We start from the raw sequence: 23,999 nt of genomic DNA, 5'->3' as shown, positions 1-23,999 counted from the left end.
TACAAAGCAGTAATAAAGCAGTGGAAGACGTTGGCGATTTTGTAATAAGCGTGTGTAATTGTTATAAAAAAACAAAAACAATATTACAAAAGCATGTAAATATGAATATAGTATGCTTATAAATATACATACATACATATATACATACATACTATACTCTACCATACACATGTGTTATGCAGCAGATAATTGCTCTGCTGCCTACGGATTTGATAACAGTTTCGTACTTTGACATTGTTATTGTGCTCATACTTTCTATATATTACATAAGTACAGACATACAGTTATATTAAAATATGTATATAGTATAACAACAATACTATTTCTATTATTTCGAGGCTGTCACTTTCTTTGCGCACCAACACACGGACCATTGTCGACTTTTGCTGACACTTGCGTCGTTTATTGGTCTCTGTCGTCGCTGCTAACACCCGCTGACGGCTCAACACCCGCCTGGTGTGCGCCTATTTTTCTCGTGCCGTGTGTTGATTGAAGTAAACAGATTTATTTGTGCAAAATAATGGCAACAACATCATTTTTATAAACATATACACACACATGTATGACAGCTATTATTACTTGTAGACATATTTACATGTGGGCATGTAATTTTGTACGTGCATTGCTGCTTGCTGGGCAGGTGGCAGTGCAAAAACATTACGTTGGAGTTTGTTTATAGCGAAAACATCGCTATTAGAAAATCATATTGCTAATAAATAGACACGGTCATTGAAAATACATATGTATGTACATACATGCAAATATATGAATGAATGTGTGTGTATTAATGCCTATGCAAAAAAATTCACATGAAGTGGTTAATAAATTACGTTTATGGTGAAAAACAGCTTGTATTATCGACACTTATGCACATGTTTGTATGTGTGTGTATGGGCTTTCTAACGCGATAAACAACAAACAGGAGAAAAATAAATATTTTTTAAATGAAATATTAAATAAACACTCTCGTGATTGCTTATCGCGAAAACTCAATCGAAATTTGCACGATTAGCGGCGTCAGCAGATAAGCGGCGCTGCTGCTGCGCAGCCGCTTTGACTAACGTCACACAAATATTCAATAAAACGCATTGAAATGTTGTTTTTGATGTTCGATTGACTGAGAAAGCCTGTTGACACTAACTAAAGTCAGCATAACTGTATGTGTGCTCGATTATATGTCTGTATGTATGCTTTGAAGTTAATCGAAACGTCAGCATGAATATCAACACAAACAGGAAAAGGCAAATCAGTCTAAAATTAGCAAAAGTCACAACTAAAAAAAGCAAAATCATCGTCATAAAGCCTATGGAAATATAATAAAATACAAAAATATGCAAAATAATAGTTATCTAAGCGTGTACGGCAGTCACAAAATGATCGTAAAAAAGCCACTAATGGCACGGACAGCAGTGTGGTTCGCGTGTTTTGCTTAGCGCTCGGCCGCTGCTCGTTGGCTAGCTGCTAGCTAACTAGCTACCGATACAAAAAAAACTGATTTTGAAACAACAAATGTGCTGTTACAACAAAAAGACTGTTGCTGCAACAACTAAAACTGCTGTTACAACAATAAAACTGCTGTTACAACAAAAACTACTACAAGAAAAAAAACGCTTACAACAATAAAAACTGTTACAACAATAAAAACTGTTACAACAACAATAAAAACTGCTACAACAATTATAAAACTGCCACAACAACAACAGTAAAATCTACCAGTACTCATTGGCATGAGTATACGTCAATGGGGAAACCCAGCGCGATCTCCTCCTTAAGAGTGAAAGGTTGAAACTAATAAAAAACAACAACAACAACAAATTTTTATGAATAGTGGAATATTGGAGCAGTAGTGGGGGGCTTGTGATCACACATAAGACCACTAAGCAGATAGAACTTTCTACCGATTAATGCGTGGCGATAAGACTTCGCACGTAACGCACGAAGCAGAAACACGTTAAGATATTGAAACATTTTAGCGCCGGCATGTGATCTGGCAGAAAATGTATAGCTGATAATGGCACTTAAAAGGCGCCACGCGTCACATAGAAATTCGGTGTATTAATAGACAAGCAAACAAACAAATAGTGCGGCAGCAAGTGGTGGAAGCGCGTTTATCAGCGTGGCGTATGAATCAGAAATTACTTGAACAGTTGAAATTTCATCATATATAGGCGTTTATTTGAATTTCACAATTAGTCACAAGTGTGAATGATGTGTGAGTGTGTTGAATGCGCGCTGTAGTGGCATAAAAGTTGCTGTGACGCTGCCCAGTCAAGTCAGCTGGTTGGCAAAAGGCTTGTGGGCACATCGACGAGAAGGCCAACAACTTGTTAATGCCACACAATTACAAGCACGCATACATATTTGCATACAGATATTCATATATTATGCATTCACTAGCGTACAACTAAGCGCGCTAGCGATTACTTTTGCAGACAATAACTGAAATTAGCACCTGATCAAGTGTTAGCGGCTTGCAGTACGATATCGGCTAATCAGTAGTAGCGTCCATTAAATTAAGCGCTGGCCAATCGACTAACTATCGGGCCACATTCCACACTAATTGACACAACTAGCGCTTATATTAATAAGCGGCTAATAGCAAGCGCTACAATTGGATTCAGTCGAAAGCAAATATATGTACATATTTACACATGTGTAGATATGTTTGTGTATCTATGTGTATGTATGTAGTGGCAGCGTTTACATTTCAATTCCAATGGCAGTTGTTTGTTTGCACACCTTTTTTTCGTGTCAATTTTGGTATTTCATCTCGCTTGTTTAACAGCAATTCGCGTTTGTTGTTGCAGACGCTGCTGTTGTTGTGCAGCGCCGCTTTATTGGCGCCAAGCGCAAATAAACAAGTCGAGTTGTAGATGGAAAAATCCCATTGAGAATATTATATTTTCGTTTGTATTTTTTGTTTTAAAATTTATTTGCTTTGCATTTTACTTCTTCGCTGCCATTGTATCTGTCAATCACACTGTAAGCGGCCGTTGCTGATAAGCGCGTGTAATTATTTGCAAACATTCGTACGAGTGTATGTAAAATTTGATAATTTGATCATCACAGACACAGACAGAAAATTGCAATTAATGCATGAAAAAATTAATTGAATTTACATTTGAATTGAAATAAAATTAAAAAACATTTTATATAGAACAACTTTCTAAACCTAAATATCGGATTGAAAAAAAGAAAACATGTTAAGATCCAAAAAAAAAAAACAATAAAAAAATTATTAATTTAAATTAAAAAAAATTAAAAATAAAAATTTTTTAAATAATTAAATTTTTTTTAAATAATTAAAAATGTAAAATAATTAAAAAAACTTTTTAAGTTAAAAAAATATAAAATAAAGATTAAAAAAAAAAATACAAAAAAATGTATTTCAAAAATAAAATTTTCAGTCTAATATTAACCTAATATTGAAATTAAAACATGAAAATCTATTTTCAGACCAAAATTTTCTTTAAAACAAACGCAACCTTGCGCCTACCTACAAGCATGTACATACATACATATGTATGTATGTATGTATGTATTTGACTTAAATTTAAATAATAATTATTGCTGTACACTTACTTGCATATTCACGTTTCGAATTCACATCGACGGCGAGGTAAACATTGCTGAAGCTGCCCTCGCCAATGTATTTGCCGAAAATATAGTCGTTTGGCGATTTCTTTGGCGGCGTTACGGCGACATTTGTGGGCGATGTGGATGCACCGGCGGAGCCGATATTGGCAGCAGATGCTACTGAGAGTGTTGCGGCGGCCGAGGCGGATATATTGATGGCGGTGGTGGGTGGTGCATTGCTACCACCACCACCTGCTAGCGCATTGTTGTTGTATGTGCGTGGCAATTGTTGTTGTTGCTGGTGTTCGACGCTGTCGTAGCCATTCTGTTGTTGGTGTTGCTGATAACGACAACATGTCGGCGTGTGTTCCGGCGTTGTAGCGCCGTTCTGCTGTGCAGCGGCCACAGCGGCGGCCAAAGGTGATGAATGTCCTACAAAGATGGGAGAAAGGGAGCGCGGAGACAATTTTCAAGTAAGTAAACATTGTAAATATTATTAAGTGTTGTTGTTGTATGCAGAACGCTTACCATTTGTTAGATATTTACTGCTGCCATGATTTAAGCTGCCCACTGACTCGGGTATGATCGCCGAGATGTTGCCGCAGCCACATAGGCTGTTGCGCGACTGTGACTGTGCCATTTGTTGTTGTTGGCTTTGGCGTTGGCTCCAATGATGTGGCATTGTGGGCTGTTGTGTGGTTGTGGCTGACGGCGCTGTTGCTGTTGTTGTGTTTGTTGTCTGTACGGCTGCTGCAGGTAAATGATGTGTGGGTGTCTGTGTGCTATGCTGATGCATGCGACTTGTTGCTGTGGTGGCCATTGTGGCGGCGCTGTTGTTTGTTGTATTCAGGGATAATTCTTTAAATTTCAATTCGGTGAAATTGCTCTCACTCAACGATACTGCGGTGGCCTTTTCTTTTGGCATCGCTGGCATCGTGCTGCACGGCGACAGGATCTGTTGCTGCTGTTGACCGTTTATCTGTGTGGGCGGAAGGAGAGAATTTGAAAATTTGTTAATAATTTGTATTTATTTCATAGATTTTGTTTATTTATAAATATTAATAATATTGGATATGTTAAACATTTTATAAATATTAAAATTATTTACAAATTCAAAATTTTTTCTTAATTTCAAACTTTTAGAAAAATTCAAAATTATAGAAAATTTCAAAATTATAGAAATTCAAAATTTAAAAAAAATTCAAACTTTAAAAAAATTCAAAATTATAGAAAATACAAAATTTTAGAAATTCAAAATTAAAAAAAAATCAAATTTTTTTAAAATTTCAAACTTTTAGAAAAATTCAAAATTTTAGAAAATTTCAAAATTTTATAAAAATTCCAAATTTTATAAAAATTCAAAATTTTTTAAATACTAATTTTTTTTAATTCAAAAATTTATAAATATCAACAATTTTATAAAAAATATATATTTTTTATTTTTAGTATCAAAACAACTGTTAGACACCTGCTTTATGTGTGTGCGTATTTTCAAAAAATCTTCACGCATTTATCTAATCAAAATACTATAAATATGCTTCTCTACACAACCCCAACGTTTGATTAATGAATGGCTGCCTCCCATTGATCGCGATGTTGCTTTTGCGTTGTCGGGCAAACAACTATTCAAAACCGAAAAACAGTCTACAACAACATATCATAAAACTAATTTCATAGGCTTATACAAAAAAAAAAATTGTATTTGCTTTGATCACAAAATCCACAAGCGAAAGAAATTACAAAGCAAAATGGAAGCGTTAAAAACAAGTGTTTGATATACAAAACAAATAGCTGATGATGAAATCAAAAAGATAATGATGGTTTTAAAATCGCACGAACAATATTATTGAGGAAAAAAGTTGTAAATACAACTGTTACGAAAATGAAGTTAAAACGTGGACTACAATAGGAAGAAACGTAAAAAATAAGAACTAAAAGGTAAAAAAAAAGAAAAAATAATAGTAAAAAAAGAGCAAAAAATGCTAGAACGAAGAGGAGAAACAAATCCAAAGAACTAAACCGTGCAGCTGATCAAGTAAGCTGTGTGTTATGATGCTGCGAAACAAAGGGCGAAGCAAGACGAAGGCTAAAAGTGGGAACCCCGAAACAGAATATCATAAATCATAAACGGGTTCAAGGATCCCCGCATAAGAGTTCATTTACCGCACGATTGGTGAGACTAAATGCTGATTTAAACGTGTTGAGATTACTGAGAAGCAGAAGCAGCATACCAAAAACCATGGGAATTGTATGCGAAGAAAGAAAAAGAGAGCGTTGCTTGAAAGAGTGAAACAATATAACCAACGGCAGTTTTTTGTTAATTTGTAGGTACACAGGTTTATAATTATGCGCAGTGGGTGGATTATAGAACAAAATAAACAATTTGCTTTCTTTTTTCGCAATTTTCATTGTTTTTATTTAACAAGCGCTTTGCGTATATTTACGCATTTTATGGCGCTCATATGGTTTCTTCCACGCACACGCACACAAGGTTAACATTTTATATAACAATTCGCGGAAAACAAAATAATTATGCAATTTATCGTCTTTTTTGCGCTGATTTACAGTGAAAAATTCGTACGGAGAAATTCGCAAACCGTTATTTAGTTAGCAACGCCCACCTTTTTTTGTTATTTGTTTATTTTGGAAGAGACTACACTACACGCTCCAATTAGTATATCATACTATGGGTGGTAAACAGCACCCACCACGTGCCCCCTTCTTTGCATGGGGCGCCATTTAAGCCAATTAGCGCTTGCTTCGTTGATATGTGCATATGTTTTTATACAGTTTTTAGTATTTATTTAGATTTTAAGGAAACAAATATTTAAAAAAATAAAACTTCATTAAAATAATATTAAAAAAAAACTGGAAAAAAACCAAAAAAAAACTAAAGAAAAAGATAAAATAATATTAAAATAAAAAAATTAAATTTTTAAATACAAAAATAAATTTAAAAGAATATTAAAATGAAAAAATTAAATTGTTAAATACAAAAATAAAATTATACAGAAAAAAAAATTGAAAAAGAAATTTATAAAAAAAACTAAAAAAAGTCATTCAAGGAATATATAAAAAAATTTAAAATTAATGTAAATAATTCTAAAATTGGAAAAACATCTAAAAAAATTTACACAAAATTGTAAAAAGAACAATATAAAAAAATATAGAAAAATGGAAAAAATATTTAAACAGTATAAAAATGGTATAATAAAAATATTTAAAAATAAATTTATAAAAAATGTATAAAAAAAACATGTGACAAACAATTTCAACAATATAAAAACTGCAAAAAAAATAAAAAAAGTTAAATTTTATAAAAATCTATTGAAAAAAATAACCAAAACAGAATAAAAATTAAAAAAAAAATTACTAAGTAACTGTTTATTTAATTTATGCCACTTTAGCGCATGTGAGCTTAGCGAAATGCTTACTTAAGCTAACAAAAGCACCTGAACAAAGCGCTGCTTAAATTAGCACATATCCTTAGGTCATATACATACATATGTGTGTACAAATATACATATACATATGTATATACACTTAGTACAGCGCGTTCCATTGGAATGTGGACTGGCCGGATTTGGTATTTGTCTTCATTGATTACAATTCAATATATGTACATAAAGACGTACATTCTATAGACATGCAATACACACACAATAATACAATCTTGTATATCGATATATGTGTATTGCACCATATAAATACATAAATGCAAGCATGGATATATACTGATATATAGGTGAGAGGTGAGCACAACGTGTTTATGTGCCTATGTAAAGATCATGATCTCATATTCACCAAAGAAATACCAATATGTAGATAGTATATGCTCTTATTCCTGTTGCCTGACTCACAAGTAAGTATGTATGTGTTTTTCCTTCAATTGTGCCTCACTCTCATTCATCTCGATCGGCTCGGCTCTCAAGATGAACTTTTGAGTTGTGATCGAGGCATCATTCAAAAAACAAACACGATCATGTCTGTATGTACGTATGTATATGTACATATATGAATGATCAGCTTGGCTCAGCTTATTTATTAGCCTAGTCATGCTCCAATCATGCTCATGACTTTCGAGCGCTAAGCGAAGTTCATTCTTTGTTCCGCTCGCTTTGTTCATAACCTATGATTAACTGTATAAGTTGCACTCAATTATAAGATTGTGTATGTATGTATACGTGTGCATAGCAGGCCATTGATCGATGATCAGAAGAGTAGATCAGCGAATGCTGTTCATGAAATGGAATTGTCATTAAATAATATAATAAATATTCTTTATAAAAAATATTTTTGAAATTATTTTTCCAAAAAACGAACAATATTCCATAATATCACAATAAAAGCGTGATACTCAAATATGCTCCAAAACTTTTTCTAACTATTTATCCTACACTTCCAAATTTTAAACAAAAAAAAAAAAAAAAAACAAATGCAAAAAAATTCGAAAACACTACTAAACACCTTGCCTTTGGCTTACTCACTGCTCGCTAAGTGATCCGTGATCGGATTTCACTTTCCATTGTGAGCATGTGCTCACACAAGCAAGCGATTATTCAATTTCCTTTTCAGTTGCTGATTTATTTTTAGCAATCATTTATATTTAACAAGAAAATATTTGAAAAATGCATAAATGCCGCAGACAAGTGGAAGTGGCAGACTATAACGTCAATAGCTAGCACACGTATACATATCAAAGGGTGTGCATATGTATTTGGTTTATTGTAAATAAATGTATGTACATATTTCGTAAACATTTCAACACATGCGGAATGAAAATTATTGCAGATCAGCGAAAAATGTAAATGAAAAATTGGCAAAAAAAATTTAAAAAAAAAAAACAAAGAAGCGATGTGCTGCAGTACAGTGTTTAATATAGAGGAATTTATAATTAAATTTTTTAAACATTTTTTTAATAAAAATTAATTATTTACGTTAAAATTTTTGAGTTAAGATATTTCGATTATTTATTTTAATTATCAAATTTTTTTCAATTTATTTATTTTGCTTAAATTTCACTTATACTACTTTTTTAGTTGTTTATTTATGTGCACTTAATTAATTTCTTTTTGATTTTATTTTTATTTATTTTCCGTTGCGCTCTTGTGACTTGTCTTCGGCGCTGTTTGTGCAACAGTTTTGAAAAATTTTCCTACAACACCTACACACAGCCAGCGAAAGTCTCAACGCCCACAACAGAATGACTACAAAACAATAAAAACAATAATAATCGTGTGGTGGATGTATTTCTTCAACAAACAAACGATTGCAAACATTCAATTATTATTTGTGTTTTCTAGCTACGAAAAGACTAGGGTGCGACGATTTTTACATAAATTAATTTGTTTTTTTTCAAATTTACAAAACTTCCTGGTATAAATGTAAAAAATATTCGTATAACTTAAATTTTAGTAAGCCCTAAAATTATAATTTAATTCAGCACAAAATTTTTTACTCTAAAATTAAATTATACAAACGCATGTGACTAAACTGCGCCACCCTAATAACAGCATATTTATTTTTATTTAGGCATGTATGTAGGCAGCTTTTTGTTTTTGTACTTGTACTATATTTTGTTGTCAGAAAATTGTTTTTGGTTGTTGTTGTTGTTGAGATGCTGTCGTTAATGTCTAGACTAAAATGACATTTAAATAAAATTAAAATTAATCTACTTTATGATTGTCGTGTGCGTTGCCGAAGTGTGAAACGATAGCGACGCGTTGGCAATTAAATATTTTTCATGAAAAATAAATAATAATAAAGGCAGAAAGTCTAATATCAAAACAAAGGCCAATTGGCAACAAAATGGGGCAGGCACAAATACATACACACACATGCACATACGTACATGTATGTCTGCAATCTGATATTGTTATTGATGGCGCTAAAATGAAGGGAGGACAATTTTAATTTTCATGTTATTGGTTTCAATCTAAAATCAGCGAACGTGCGGCAGATATGTAGACTGATTTCGATATTTATTTATGCTGCTGAATACTTTTTAATACATTATTTTGCTGTATTATTATTGTGAAATTGGCTAAACCAATTTACTTGTAGATACATATACATAAATACATACATATGTATGTGCATACATGTGTATGGGTTATCAGTGCAGCATTTTTGTCCGCCTTGATATGGCGTAATTTTGAGATATTTATAGATTAATATCAGCGTATAGCCAAAGCAAGCAACAAACTGGATAAAGCAAGTTAGCAAGTAAATAATACACGTGAAATAATTAAACACAGACATACATACATATATACTTATATAAAAATATAAGATTTTTCTTGTGAAAATTAACATACAAAATAAACAACATATTAAAACAAACAGCCACACACACACACACTGAAAGCAATAAAAATTGCTAATTTTATAACGTTTTTTTGCGAATTTTCGCATTTCTATGAAATTTTGTACTGACGCGTAAATATACACATAAATATGAGTATGTCTGTTTACATTATGCGCACACTGTGTGTTGGTTGACTTTAGCCTGCTTATCTTATAATAAATAACTAGTGTGTATGTATGCGATGTATGTAGTATACATATATTTATTATTCTTTTTTTTTTTGCATTTCTACCGGATACATTTGATTTAAGCGTACAGCTTAGCTTATTTCAACGAATTTTTTCGCGCGACTGCAATGCGCAAAAAGTGCAAAAGACGCAAACAATTTTTTGCGTATTTACCAAAGTTCAACTTGTTATATTCGTAAATTGCGACAAATTAAGGATACGTGAGCAACGTATGCTATCTAACACACTGACGCACAAAAGAAAGTATCTTATTATTTCAATGTTAAACTGCGTTGCAAAGCGCACTATACACGACATAAATTAAGAAATTTCCGTGCCGTATTAATTAATAAATTGTCCGATTGTTACTTTAGAAATGTGTTGCGTTTATTGCGCTTCTTATTAGCAATGAAACGATCGCAATATTGACGCTGCAATTGCATGCTGCACGTTTTAGACTGTAACAGCTTACAGCACGCCACCCACTTCCCAGGCAAGCAAGCAGTGCAGAGCAAGGATTTTTCCCGAAGCAAAAAATTACCTGAAACAGCTGTTGCTGCAGCTTTTCCATCTATTTTATGCATAAACTCGTTTGTATATGTAGGTAGTCGTTGTTTTATTTGTTGCAACCACTTTTTGCTGTTTGTGATTATTGCTGCAACACGCAAAATACGAATTTTTATTAGAAGAAAGCCAAAGACGTTTGTTTTAATGAGCACGAAAAAACATATAAAGCAAAGCAATGGCAAAAACAAAGGAACTATAGCGGAATTGTCAGCATGAGCGCATGGAAAAGTCGGCGAGTGTATTAGTATTATTTTAATACAAATGTATTTTGTACTTGAGTTTCAATTCATTTTCGAACACAAAAAATACGCGCACTTCGAATAATAACACTATAATAAGAGCAAGCGTAATTAAAACGCGTAAAAAAGTTTATTATTAATGGCTGCGTTGTTTTAGCTTTGCGAATTTAAGGCGAGTAACTAGTAGTTGATTTCTTGCACAAACCGTTTGAGAGCAAAATTTTTTTCACTTTCACAGTTACTACAGTAAATTATGAAAAGTCAGTAAAAACATTTAATGCAGGAATTACTTGTATATTTTCATATTTTTTCTTATACAACAAAGCAGTTGCTGGCATTATTATTTGCCAAATAATGAATTTCTTGCCGAATTTGATTAAGCACAACCTTTGCGCTCGTCACCGTGTTGTGCTGGCAAAATTTGTACGCACACTCGTTAGTCCACTACTCACCAACTCACACACACACACACACGCTCTCACCACACTCTCTCTGGCGGCGCTAAGCTTTGCGAGCATTAAACAATGGTTTGTTGCTCCAATACACCACTAGCGCCACCACCCCCTCAAAGCGACGACGCACCATAAAGTGAACCAAAACAAGCACTAACATTGACAACTTCACTACGTAATCCCTTACGAGTCCCGGCGTTGTATGTACCCCCTCCCAACTTAACAACAACAAACTGTATAAGTATTAGCTAAGCGTGAGAAGAGCACTCACAAATACTAATAAAAAACGCGGTTTATTGAAGCAACTACTACGCATTGCGTATGCCCAAATGATGGGTAGTTTTTCAAGTGAGCCTCCTATGATATGATCTGCTTTGTGGCGGAATGACGACACACGTTAATACAAACATACGCAGCGGCTACGTAACAGCGTACATACATATGTATGCAATGAAAAGCACGCAATGGCAGAATTTTATGACATAAGCGTACAGGGGGGCTGAGTGGGTGAGCGGGGTTGAGCGCTATACGCACAATAAACAAATAAGTATAGTACATAATGCGAGTTGAAGTGAAGCTAGCTAGCAGCTGTTGGTGGCGAAGAAGGCTGGAAAGTGGTGAGCCACTGCATGCGCGGTGCGTGAGTGCCACAAACAGACGATACGTGAATGCGTATTTATACGAGTATGTATGCTGTATATGCAATGGGGTACAAATTCCAAAACAATGCGACTCGGTCGAGTTGTAACGAGTTGGCAGAAGAGAAGCCGCAACACAAAGACAACATGGCACTAAAAATGCCATAAACTAACGGCGGCAATTATGATTAGTGGCGTATAGCTGAAGGGTATAAAAGCGTAAAAGTATGAAGTGTATATAATTTGCAATAGTAAAAGCGTGTAGTACACATACATACATATTATAGTTGACATGTCAATGTATTTGTGCATGACGAGCCAAAAATTCTTATGGTAATATCGGTTGCTGGTGGTGAGGAATGAATTAAAGAAGGGTACGTGTGAGTGTTGTTTTTTTATACAAATAAGCAGAGGTTATTTTTATTATTTTCTAACTACAATTCGCTATTCTCGGCTAGAATTTATCTGCTCACTGCTTTTCGTTTTTCAAGTGCGTCAAATAAATATAAAAAACATTTATGTGCATGTAGGTAGGTATGTATTTGGGCATGTAAATGTGTACTTCAACATTATACAGCTGTGTGTAGGCATTTATGATTTGCGTAAATGCCCAAAACTACAGAGATCGTTTACAGAGTGGTAGGGCTGTTGTGAAGAGTGGGGTGGATTTTACTATATCTGCAATATTAGTTGCTTTATACGCACATACATACATATGTATGTAAGCATTTAGTTTTATATCAGTTAAATAGTGTTTTATTTAATTCACTTTTTTAAATTTAATTTTTTTAATAAATTTATTTTTATTTAAATTTTAGTATTTTTTATTTAATTTATCTCTTTTATTAATTAATTTAATTTATTTTAATTCTTGAAAAAAATCTACAAATTTTTTTTTTAATTTAATTTTTTCAAATATAATTTATTAATTGTAAAGATTTATTAATTTATTCAATTATATAATTTTACATCAAGTAAAGTATTTTGCATAATTTAATTTAATGCTTTGTTTTTATTCAATTTGGTTTCCAATTTTATATAATTTTAATTTTACTAATAATTCGCTTTATATTTTTCTTTTTTTTAGCAAAAAATTGGAAGTTAGTTTAGAATATTTTTTATATATGTATATATTTTTTTTCATTTATTTTTGTTAATTTATTATTTATGAATCTATATTTTTTACATCAGTATACATTTTGATTGGGGGGAAATTAATTCGCATTAAACTTGTCACATCGGAATTATCACATTAATGGTGAAATTGAAACCTCATTATTTAAGTTTTTTTATTTATAATATTATTCAGTTATTTCGCTTCGGGTTATCAAATCGTAATTAATTTTAAAAATTGTTACATGTTCCAAGTGCTTTTAGAAAAAATGTATCGCATTTATTATTATTTTTCTTTCTTAACATTTTTTTTAATAATACCTAATATTTTTATTTTTGTTAATATAATCATTTTTTTATAATTTATGATATTCATTGTTTATATTACACTCTTCAAAACCTCTAAGCCCCGGTACTACGAATTTTCGAGAACTTGCTAAAGGTATTTTTTTAGCTCTTCTCATTGTGTTAAAAAAACGATTAGCTAACGGAATGTTATGCCATCGAGACGACTGACTAACGCCGCTATACATTTTCAAGTTTACCGCAGCCGCCCAAGGAAGCGCCATTGAGTGTGTGTTGCGCACACATTGTGAATAGCCAAGCAACAAACAGAAAATAAGCAAAAAATCAATAACAAACAAAAACAAATATGTTTGCAAAAATCACCTTTTGTCTTATACGAATTCCGCAAAAATTGAATAAGTCCGAAGAACACAAAAAAAATAATAAAAAAAATTAATTGAACACACAAACACTTAGATATCCGTTTCGAAAACCACTGTTAGCACAATTTTTTCACATTGCATTAATGCTTTTTCATGTGCTGCTACTACAATTTTAAATTAATTAAGGAGGTGTATATTTCTTTAAATTGAACTATGTATGTATATAACTTTTTTAAGCTCACTACAATTGTTTACTGATTTTTAGCACTTTTTCGCAAAATTTTTTACAATTACTTATATATATATATATATATTATACACAATTTCTTATGATTTTTTGCTCTCTTGAATTATATACATATATTATATGTAATTATTTTTTTCTTGAGCACTGTACTGTTAATATTATATTTGTCCGTGCAGCTTTCTGTTAATTCAGAAAGACGTCCGTCTCGACAAAAGCGCCACAGAAACTAATCAAGAATGAAAAAATTATAACATTCGTAACCGAATAAACGAGCGCGTTTCACTCGCTGGCGACCTGCTGAAGCTGTGCGAGATTGGCAGAATGGGGAAATTCCTAAAGCAAATCTCTCTGCTTGCTGTGTGTTGTTGCTGTTAAAAAAGCTAGGCGCTTACGTACTAAAACATATACACTGAAGTATACGCGAGTGGCGCTCACTGAAAAACCGCTCCACATTACCCTGTATATGTACACTTCGGTTGCGCTCAATCTTGTGGCGCCCCACATACACACACGCACATGCGCCTGCATAGGCGAAGAGTCAACAATATAGCTGTTGACGACGATGTTACGACGACAACAAAAAAGCAGCCATAGGCGAGGAATGTGTAATAGGTGTACAAGGCGAGCAACTATTGAGCGAGCAAGCCATGACGTACGAACTTGTAGCAAAGCCCAAAAACAAAAAATTAATCTTGAAATCTTGTGCTCTCTCACAAAAGCTGCAAGCAGTAGTGAGTGAATGAGCTTAAATGCAGCATAAATAGTTTTTCGTATAATGTTTATACGTAAATATAGTTTGGATAGAAAAATAGCTTGCTGTTATTATATTTTTTTGTTTTTATTATTTAGGTGGAGCGCTAGAAGAGGTTGTTGTTGAGCGCTCGCGCATATCGGCTGAAAAACGACTGTTTTACGGTTGTTTCTCAATGAATTTCGGCGTTATTTTGTGTGAGCGCGCGCCACGAAAGGTAGGCTGAGAGCGTGTGCGCGCGCCCGAGAGCGTACTAGTAGGTCGCCCGATTGGTTTGCGCCACACCACCAAAACGCTCAATGGCAGCTACAATTTACTAGCTACACTTGTTTTGAAGTTGTTGAGTGTGGAATGCCGATTTTATGCGATTACGTACGTTCAAACATAATTACAAGTATTGCTCTATGTATGGGTGTGTGCGTGCGTGTGAATGTGTTTGGATATTTATGTGTGTGCGTGGCTATGCAGGCGCTGCGGTTGGGTGGGATTGCAGGCAAAACTGTTGGGTGAGCTGGCTGTTGGGGCGCTTGCTTGCTTGTTAGTAGATATGTATTTGTATGTACACATGTGTGTTTGTGTGCGTGTGTGAAGGTGCGCTGCCTTTCAAATTGTGCGCCTGCGAATTCTCTGTTTTTCTTTTCGTTTTTAACACACATTTTTGCTTTCGATTTTTTGTTTTCGTTTTTTTCTTTCTGTTGCTTTCAATTAACCTTCTCGAAAATTGCAACTCACAACAACAATAACAATCAAGAAAGCACACAAACAAAAACAAAGCGCAGAGCAGCAGAGGAAGATAGCATGACGTTGCAGCAGTCAAATAGCCTCAAAGCTGTTTACGGAAACGGAAAAGCGACGCATATACAAAAACAAGCACACACATACACACATTCATATAAATGTATATTTTCACCTACAAACAAATATATTTATGTAAATGTTTAACAGCATTACGTTTGCGGCATGAAAATGGAGCACGGCAACGCATTCTTTGTTTAATTTTCGTTCGCAATGTGTATATGTGTATTGTTGTTATTATTATTGTTGTTATCTGCTCGTTGCATGAGCTGTTGCCGCTTTTTAAGTGCCACCAATGAGCGCAATCAAAACAAGACTGTACAAAGCGCGACCCAACAAGCAAGAGCGATGTAATAAAAATGCAAGCAAAACAAAACATAAAAATAACAACAACAACAAAAACAAAGAGCAGAAAAACAAACCACACATACAAATGCACTGAAGCCACTTGTGCATTTTGACGCTGTGGGAACAAAACAATAAACTGGCGGCAATCAGACATCTGCAATGCCATGCAAAAGTACAAGCGAAAACACACACACACGCATGCATGCACATGCACGGATATGCATGCAGTCAGACACTTTTGAATGCAAAACAAGACAGTGTTTACATATTTCTGCATGTATGCGTATATGTAAAGAGAACATTGAGACATTGAGGCCAATCAAGCTGACAACAAGAAAGGGGAATCTTCTAGGCCCACAAGTAGGTGTGTATGTGTGTGTAAATATGTCTGCTGTCTGCCAGTGAAATACTAGTACCTTCTACCTAACTACAAAGCCATGCGCAGCAGTTTACATTGAGGCGAAATAGTGCTGAGACCAGCAATCAGGAAGTAAAAACTGTAAAACGAAACCCTGAGCGCTCGACGTAAAGAGGCCATAAGCGAACGCGAGTCGTGGAGCAGTGAGTGACGTCGCCACTTAAATGAATTTAACTGAGCAAGAATAGACAACAATGAGGCGTTACAGGCAGGTACATGCATATGCATGTACATACATATGTGCGTGTGTAAATACAAGTATTTAGGTAAATGTATGAGTGTATGGACTGAAGGATGATTTGACAATTTTTGTCTTCAATTTTTATTAAATTTTGAAAAACGAAACCTGTCCGCGCTGCCACCCCAAGGGCAGAAGCGTGAAGCAGCAGGGCGTGGAAAATGTGATAGCAATTGGAAATTAAAATAAAATAAGGTATGTATAGAGAGGGTAAACTTATATGATAGAGTACAAGAAATGTTAATGAATTGGTTCTAAAATCACAAAAATACAAAAGTCACAATATCTCTTTGAAAACATTAGTTTAAAACTTAAAAAAAGCATGCAGTCTCATTTCTATGCACAGTACTGTATGTGGACAGAAACAAGAGCAACATACGAAGAATGAAGCCAACAGCAAATAGTAAAGTAGATATGCAGAGACAACCAGAAGACGTATGGGCGACAAGCGAATAAGCGGAAAAGCAGAATTTCAAAATAAAAAATAAAAAAATACGGAAAAAAAATCGTTCGCCGTCAAAACAAAAAGGTAGTCAAAGCGATTTTGATACAGAGAAACAGAAACCGAAATTAAATCAACTGAAACCGAAACTAGGCTGAGGCAACAGCAACAAGAACAACACTAATAACAAAAACAAAAGTTACAACAACAAAATTAACAAGAAATGTAACCAAAACAACAAAAGTAACAAAGACAACAAAAACAATAACAACAACAACGAAACAATAACAGCAACAGCATAAAGAAATTACAACAACCACAAATAAAGACCAGCAAAAATACAACAAAAACAGTGACGGTGGCAATCAACGCGAGGCAAGAAAAACACTTACAACAACAACGACGAAATACCATATTGAATAGCAGTAAAAGCTAAACCAAGCAGCGCATAACGAGGCGATGCGACAGATAAACAAACAGACAGACACTGAGACAGGCAGCATATACAAACAAATGTAGATAAGCGCAGAAAGTTGCTACAAAACAAAAATACAGAAAAAAAGGCAGCAAGGGGAGGCCAAGAGTTAGCTGAAAAGTCGTACGCGACGGCAGCTGCGACGCCGACGACAACGACGGCATCAAGTGACAGCGCGGGGTGTGGTGCCAGCGACGGCAAGATTATGCATTGCTTTGACTACAACAACAACAAGAAAAAAACTGATGGCACTGTGTTGTAACTGTTGGCTGCCATGTAACGCATTGCTGCAGTTGTTGCCACTGCCACACATGCAACGTGGTATGTATGTATTTATCTTTCTTCTAGTGGTTGGCGTTGTTGTTGTTGCCGTGGCTGCAGTTTTAGTGCGTAGTTGTTGTTGCAGTTGTCGTTGTCGTCGTCATTGACGGCTGCCGCACAAGTGAACGGGGCGCGGCGAGAACGAAAATGAAAACGAGGCTGAAAGCAGAAAACATTGTAAAGGGGCCTCGAGTTTTTCTGTAAGCGCTTACATGAGTACGACTGTGTGCCTGTGTGTGCATATTACATTTGCTACAGTCGCGTGAAGGAGAAGGCAACAGATGCGAAGTACAGAACAAAACAGAGAATTGTAAATTTTCCATAGTTTCACAACACGCACACAACCACACACACACACAAACACAAACTAACAACGAGTGGTGGCAACAACAAAAATAAACAATAACAAGCCATAAAATGCAGCGACAGCATGAAAAAAGCAACAAAACAAGAATAAATAAACACGAGGTAATGGAAAACTAGCGCGTGTGTCGCTGCTGCTTCTTCTTCCACAGTAAATACATATGAACACAGATGCATGTGTGTATGTAGGTATGCGAGGAAGTAGGCGAAAGGGAGTGAAGCGCGCAAAGCGGAATTGAAAAAAAGGGCAGCCATAAATTATGTAGGTACTTGCGGCGCAGACGCCATTAAAATATGTAATAAAAACCAATAGTTGTTGTAGACAACACACAAGTACTTGCAACAGCCGACGACTCAAGTGTGTGCTACAAGAGCGACGGCAATAAAGGGAGCGAACGGAAGTGCGCCAAGAGATAGAGAAAAATTCCATAAAGGAAATCATGTTACTTCCTATTTTATTGTGCCACAAGCAGGCAGACATACACACATACAAATGTATAAATTAAATGTTAATGCGTGTATGTGAATGTGTGGTGTTTGTGTACATTTTGCGCTTGAACGAGGGCAGTTACCTAGAGCGAATTTAGTTAACAAAACAGAAATTGACATTAAAAGGATAAAGGGATATTCAGGTGTCTACCATAAACAAACCGTTAAGTTGCGCCAAATGGCGTTAGGGTGGGTTTCGCGCACACACATACACACACACCCAAGCAAATGAAGTTTTGGGTGGTAAAGGCAGAGGAATAATATTATATAACTTTTTTTTTGTGCATAAAAAGTGGTATCAACTATAATAATAGATGTATAAAATAATTAAAAATTAAAAATCTTCGAAAATATTTTGAAGAGTATTTTAATTAAACAAAACTAAATTTATTATGTACGTATGTATGTCTGTGCTATCATTATTTATATGGAGGTAAAAATAAAAAAAAAATGCTTAGAAATTTTGTTTTAAAATAGTTGTTGTTGTTGGCGCAATATATCCGTTAAGGTCAAAATGTTCACTCTCTTGGTGACGAGCTAAATGGTTAAACTATTGCTAACTATACCTAATTTTTTTAGGTTTATATGGCTGATATAGTGTAAATTAATTATTGTAATAAAAGGAAATTGTGTTTTTTTTTTGCTTAAATGACATGATCTACTTAAAATTTCAAAAATTATGACCTACAAATTCAAAAACAACATTAAAAATATAAAAATAGCATTTCATGCTTTAAAAAAATATTTTTTTATCCGACAAAAAATTTTCTGAATGCAATAACAAGCTAACCCTATGACCTACTTAAAATTTTACATTCAAAATTTGCTTTTCTCAAATTAGATGCAAACATTTTTTATTATTTATTCCAATAAAAATCAAATTTGTTTAAGTTAATATTTTAATTTGAAAAATATTTAAAAATAAATAATAATAAATTATTTTCCGTCTAATATTTCTATCAAACAATATTAGCCTGCTTTAAAAACAACGATTTCGAACTCTTTTTGAATTCGGTATCCTTCCACTGTCATTGAAGGCTATACTATATGGCTTAATATCTAATTCTACGTGGAAATATTGCGCGTACAAATAAATATTGTTTATGTACAAATATTAAAAATGAGAAATTCAGTCGACATACCAACGCGGCATGCAAACAAACGCAGTTAAGTGAAAGGCGGAAAGAGCTGAAAGTAAAAGAGGAACTCCAAGCCAAATAGCCAAGTGAAAATAAACAATATGGCAGGCAGGCGGTAGGCAGTAGGCAGCGGAGCGAGCGACAAACGGCAAAAATATGTATAAGAAACTGGTAAGGCAATCTAAGCTGGAGTAAAACAACTGGAAAGTCACCGCCAATGCCACAACACAAACAATAATAAAGCAAAATTTCACAATTTACAAAATCAAAACAAAAAACAAGAAATAAGAAAAGTATAAAAGCAAAATATAATTAAGATATAAAAATAAAAATTTAATAGAAAAAAAAAGAAAAAAAAAGAAAAAAAATAGAAATAAAAATAAAGAAAAAATAAATAAAAATATAAGTAAACACTTTTAAAAACAAATACATTTAAAGATAAATGCAAATTAAAACGAAAAAACCGAAATGATCAACAAAAAAGAAAAAAATTAAAACAACACGAAAAAAATACAATAAAAAACTAAACCAAATTAAAATATTTTCGCTTAATTTGTATTTTTGCGTATTTATTGTGAGATTTGCCTTTTCAATTGCCTTAATTATGTGCCGCTTAAAGCTATGCGTGCCGCTGCTGCATTTTTATAAACACAAACACATACACATAAACACACATTTACAAAAATTTCAATCAAGCTCTGCTTGTTTGTTTGTTGTTGCTTTTCGCAACACACTATATTTACATTAATTTCGCATTCCGTTTTGTGTGCGATTATTATTTTATTTATTATCTTTTTTGCAACATTTTCGCATTTTGTTTTGACTGCAGCAAAATTGCTTTATGAGCTTCTTTTGCGCCAGCAGCAGCAGCAGGCAATCGAAACAGCTTGCAAATAACCAAATAAACGGCGAAGAAAGAAAAGACCAAAAGTCCAAACGACCGATACACAGGCAGGCAGACAGACAGCAAGTCAGTCAGCGTGTTAGGCCGTCAGTGCGTCTGTTTGTAGTGACTGTCCAAAAGTCGCTGGCGCTGACGCTGGCGATGACGACGACGACAATGACCTGGATTTATGTGTATGCATGTTGTTGTTGGCGTTGTTGTCGCTATTGTGTTGTTATTATTATTGTGTTTTTTTACTGTTACTGTTGTTATTATTATTGTTGCTGCTTACACTGCAGCATTCGTGGAATTTCTTTTGGCCGTTGTACACAAACACAATTGCACACACACAAACACTTACACAAGTAAGCAGCATAATCTTTATTTTGTTATTTTTGTGTGGCCTTTGTTATTGTTGTTTACCGAATATTTTGCTGTTTTTAGTTATCTTTTCGAAAAGGACGTACAAAAACAAAAAATGTAGAAAAACAAAGCAACTGTAAATGATTACATTGTAGCAGCTGCGCTCTGCGCTCCCTTCTCTTTGTACGCTACAGCCGAAATTTCCGTATTTATTTACTTACATACCTAAATAATATATTTCTGCTATATCTCGCTTTATGCTATCAATTTTGCTTTCTGGCAAGGTGTTTTTCCGTTAGAAATATTTATAGTTTTGTAATTGTATTTTATTTTCGGGATTTCAAGTGTTTTTCTTTTTTAATTTCTTAAAAATTTTGCTTAATCTTTTTTAATGTTAAAGAATTTAATTTTTTTATTAACATTAGAGCAGCAAATTTTCAAACATTTGTAAATTAAATAAAATATAAATATAAAATAAATAAATAAAAAAATAATTTAAAAAATTATATATAAAAAAATAAAACTAATAACACCATAAGGTTATAACTAAGTAAAAATCATTTGTCTATCCATAGCATATTTTTCAGGAACATCTGTTCCAAGAAATATCAGCATATAGCAAATATAACAATTTTGAAATATTTCATCATAAAATCTACTAAAACCCTATAAAAAACAGTTATAGAGAATATTAGGCATGCATGAGAATATCGCACGCAATTTTGTATCTCCTCACAGCGCAATAAACAATAATTTCCAAGTACATGTAGTACTGCCTCTTATTTATTGATAATAAATCATACAGAATTCCAACTAAACACAAAGTGTTTTCCAAAAATGAAAATATATTTCGGTATCATTACAATTTTATTTAAAAAAAGTTTTTAAACTATTTCCTGAGGCCTTAATAGGCTATATAGCTTTAACCTACTGTTTATATTTCGTTATAAATGTAATTATAAATTTTTTTAAATTTCATTATTTTTTATTATGACTTTTTATATTTATTATTTTTTTAATTTTTTTTATTTTTTTAATAATTTTTTTATTTTTTAATAATTTTTATATTCCATTTGTTTTTAATAAATTTTTAAAATTTAGCTATTTTATTATTATTAATTTTTAATGTTTTATAAACATATTTTTATTTTTATTTATTTATTTTTTGATTTTTCAAATAATATTTTGTTATTTTGAAATATTTAGTTTATTATTTGTCGCATATAAATGCTTTTTTTTTTATTAAATATAAATATTTTGTTCGCTAAATGTGTGTTTCGCATATATTTTTTTCAAATAAAAGTCCTTTACACAAGCTCAAGCGCTTAAATATTTGTTTGATATATAAAAAAGGAAGCTATTGGTCGTGTATTTATAATTATAAAGTGCATATTTATTGTAAACGCATTAAACATGTAAAAAATCAAAACAAAATACAAAAAATAGCTTTTCTCATAACAATAAAAGGGGATGATCCTGGTTCTGCTTTTAACTATAATTTTTAATAGTTAAATTGTTACTTTATTTTTTTCCATACCTTCTGTGTAAACCACATTTTAAGCAAAAGTTAAAAAAATACAAAAAAACAAAAGTTTTCAAAAAGAAGTATGTATAAAAATCGAATTCGCAAATTATAGTTTTTCTCATTATAAACGAAGTGGTTCCGCATTCTTATTTTTACAATATAAACAATTTTTAAAGCCAACACACATTTTCAATAATTCTCTACTTTTTGTACAAAACCACAATTAACACAAAAAAGTACTCAAAAAGCAGTAGCAAAATTGCTTACGTCTTATATGTAAATTTATGTACATTTTGCCCAAGTTTATTTACCTTTATAGACTTCAGGCGACGCACAACAAAATTGTTGATTTTATTCGACCAACTTTTACATTTCATTGGGGAGGCTGTTTTCATTTGGAAACCAAATGCAATAACTTAAAAAAATAATATTTGTGGAAAACGCACTTCAAAGAACTACAATGAAAACTGGCATATTCACGGCCATTTGCAGAACTTTTATATTAATTTTTATTGGCTTGACTTGAGCTGCCACAATTTTCACTAAAAAGTGCAATTTCAAAATAAAAAATTTTTACGCTGCACGCAATTTGGCAATTTTACCTTAAACATTTGTTGCACCGAACACTTTATTATTGGCCAATATTCACGGGCTATCAGCTTGTAGCCTTTTGTTTTGCTTTTTAATGCACTGCCGAATTTGCAAAAATAAATATTTCGCGTTTTTATTTTCTAGCGCAGCAATACTGCACTTTTATTTGTCAAAATCAATAATTTTACAGATGAGCACTTGTTTGTTGATTTTTTGAAAACACTTTGTGCTTATACCACTTCATAGGCTGTTTTCGTGTTTTGTTTTGGTTTGCTACTTAGCACTGCACTGCTTCACTTAAATACGGTGAAATTTTTATTTTAATAATACTGTTTCACAATTTTTCACTAAATATGGTTTTAATCTTTAATTATTTAGCTATTACAAGCTTTTGCTTTATTTTGTTTTCTTTCACTTTTCTATGTTTTTTTTTTCAAATATGTAACTGTTTGGCGCCCCAACTTACAAGTAGCGCACACTACGCGTTCTACTAAATTTCAAAAGCGTCCAAACCGATCAAAGTTTAAAAATAAACTGTCGCTACATTTGCGCTGACAGTGCCATCGAACTGCATCGCTTTCAATGTTTCGGCAAATCTCACAATGTTCCTATAGGCCATAGCATATGCTTTGAGCCACGAGCGCAGTGGAACGAAAATGAATGGTGCTGTGTTTCCCCTTGCGAGTGGAGCGCCAAATAGCAGTGAATATTGTTGAAGAGGCCACTACTAGATTTTCCCCGCTCGCAGCTAACTACAAACGACACGAACGCTGCCGTTGGAAACTTCGTGCGCTGCACGACTCTCTGTTTTGCTTTTTTCGTTG

At 33.2% G+C, this 23,999-nt stretch overlaps 1 protein-coding gene across 4 annotated transcripts in view; it reads right to left on the bottom strand.

Moving 5' to 3' along the window:
• The window catches only part of LOC120776946 (3-phosphoinositide-dependent protein kinase 1), a 52,170-nt gene extending 28,492 nt beyond the window's left edge, over positions 1-23,678 (bottom strand). Inside the window, exons 1-3 of one of the 4 annotated variants that reach the window (XM_040108029.1) lie at positions 22,896-23,678; positions 4,105-4,555; positions 3,583-4,008 (exon numbers count right to left, since the gene is read on the bottom strand). In XM_040108029.1, the coding sequence (XP_039963963.1) occupies positions 3,583-4,008; positions 4,105-4,555; positions 22,896-22,979 (961 nt within the window). In that variant the 5' untranslated portion in view covers positions 22,980-23,678. Of the gene's footprint in view, positions 1-3,582; positions 4,009-4,104; positions 4,556-10,651; positions 10,729-13,788; positions 13,952-22,895 lie in introns of those variants that run through there. The other 3 variants (XM_040108031.1, XM_040108032.1, XM_040108030.1) reach the window with 3 other exon arrangements.
• Between the last annotated feature and the right edge of the window lie 321 nt (positions 23,679-23,999).

The sequence above is a fragment of the Bactrocera tryoni genome, chromosome 5 (genome assembly GCF_016617805.1).
Source record: "Bactrocera tryoni isolate S06 chromosome 5, CSIRO_BtryS06_freeze2, whole genome shotgun sequence".
Taxonomy (NCBI): domain Eukaryota; kingdom Metazoa; phylum Arthropoda; class Insecta; order Diptera; family Tephritidae; genus Bactrocera; species Bactrocera tryoni.
This window is presented reverse-complemented; position numbering and strand designations above follow the sequence as displayed.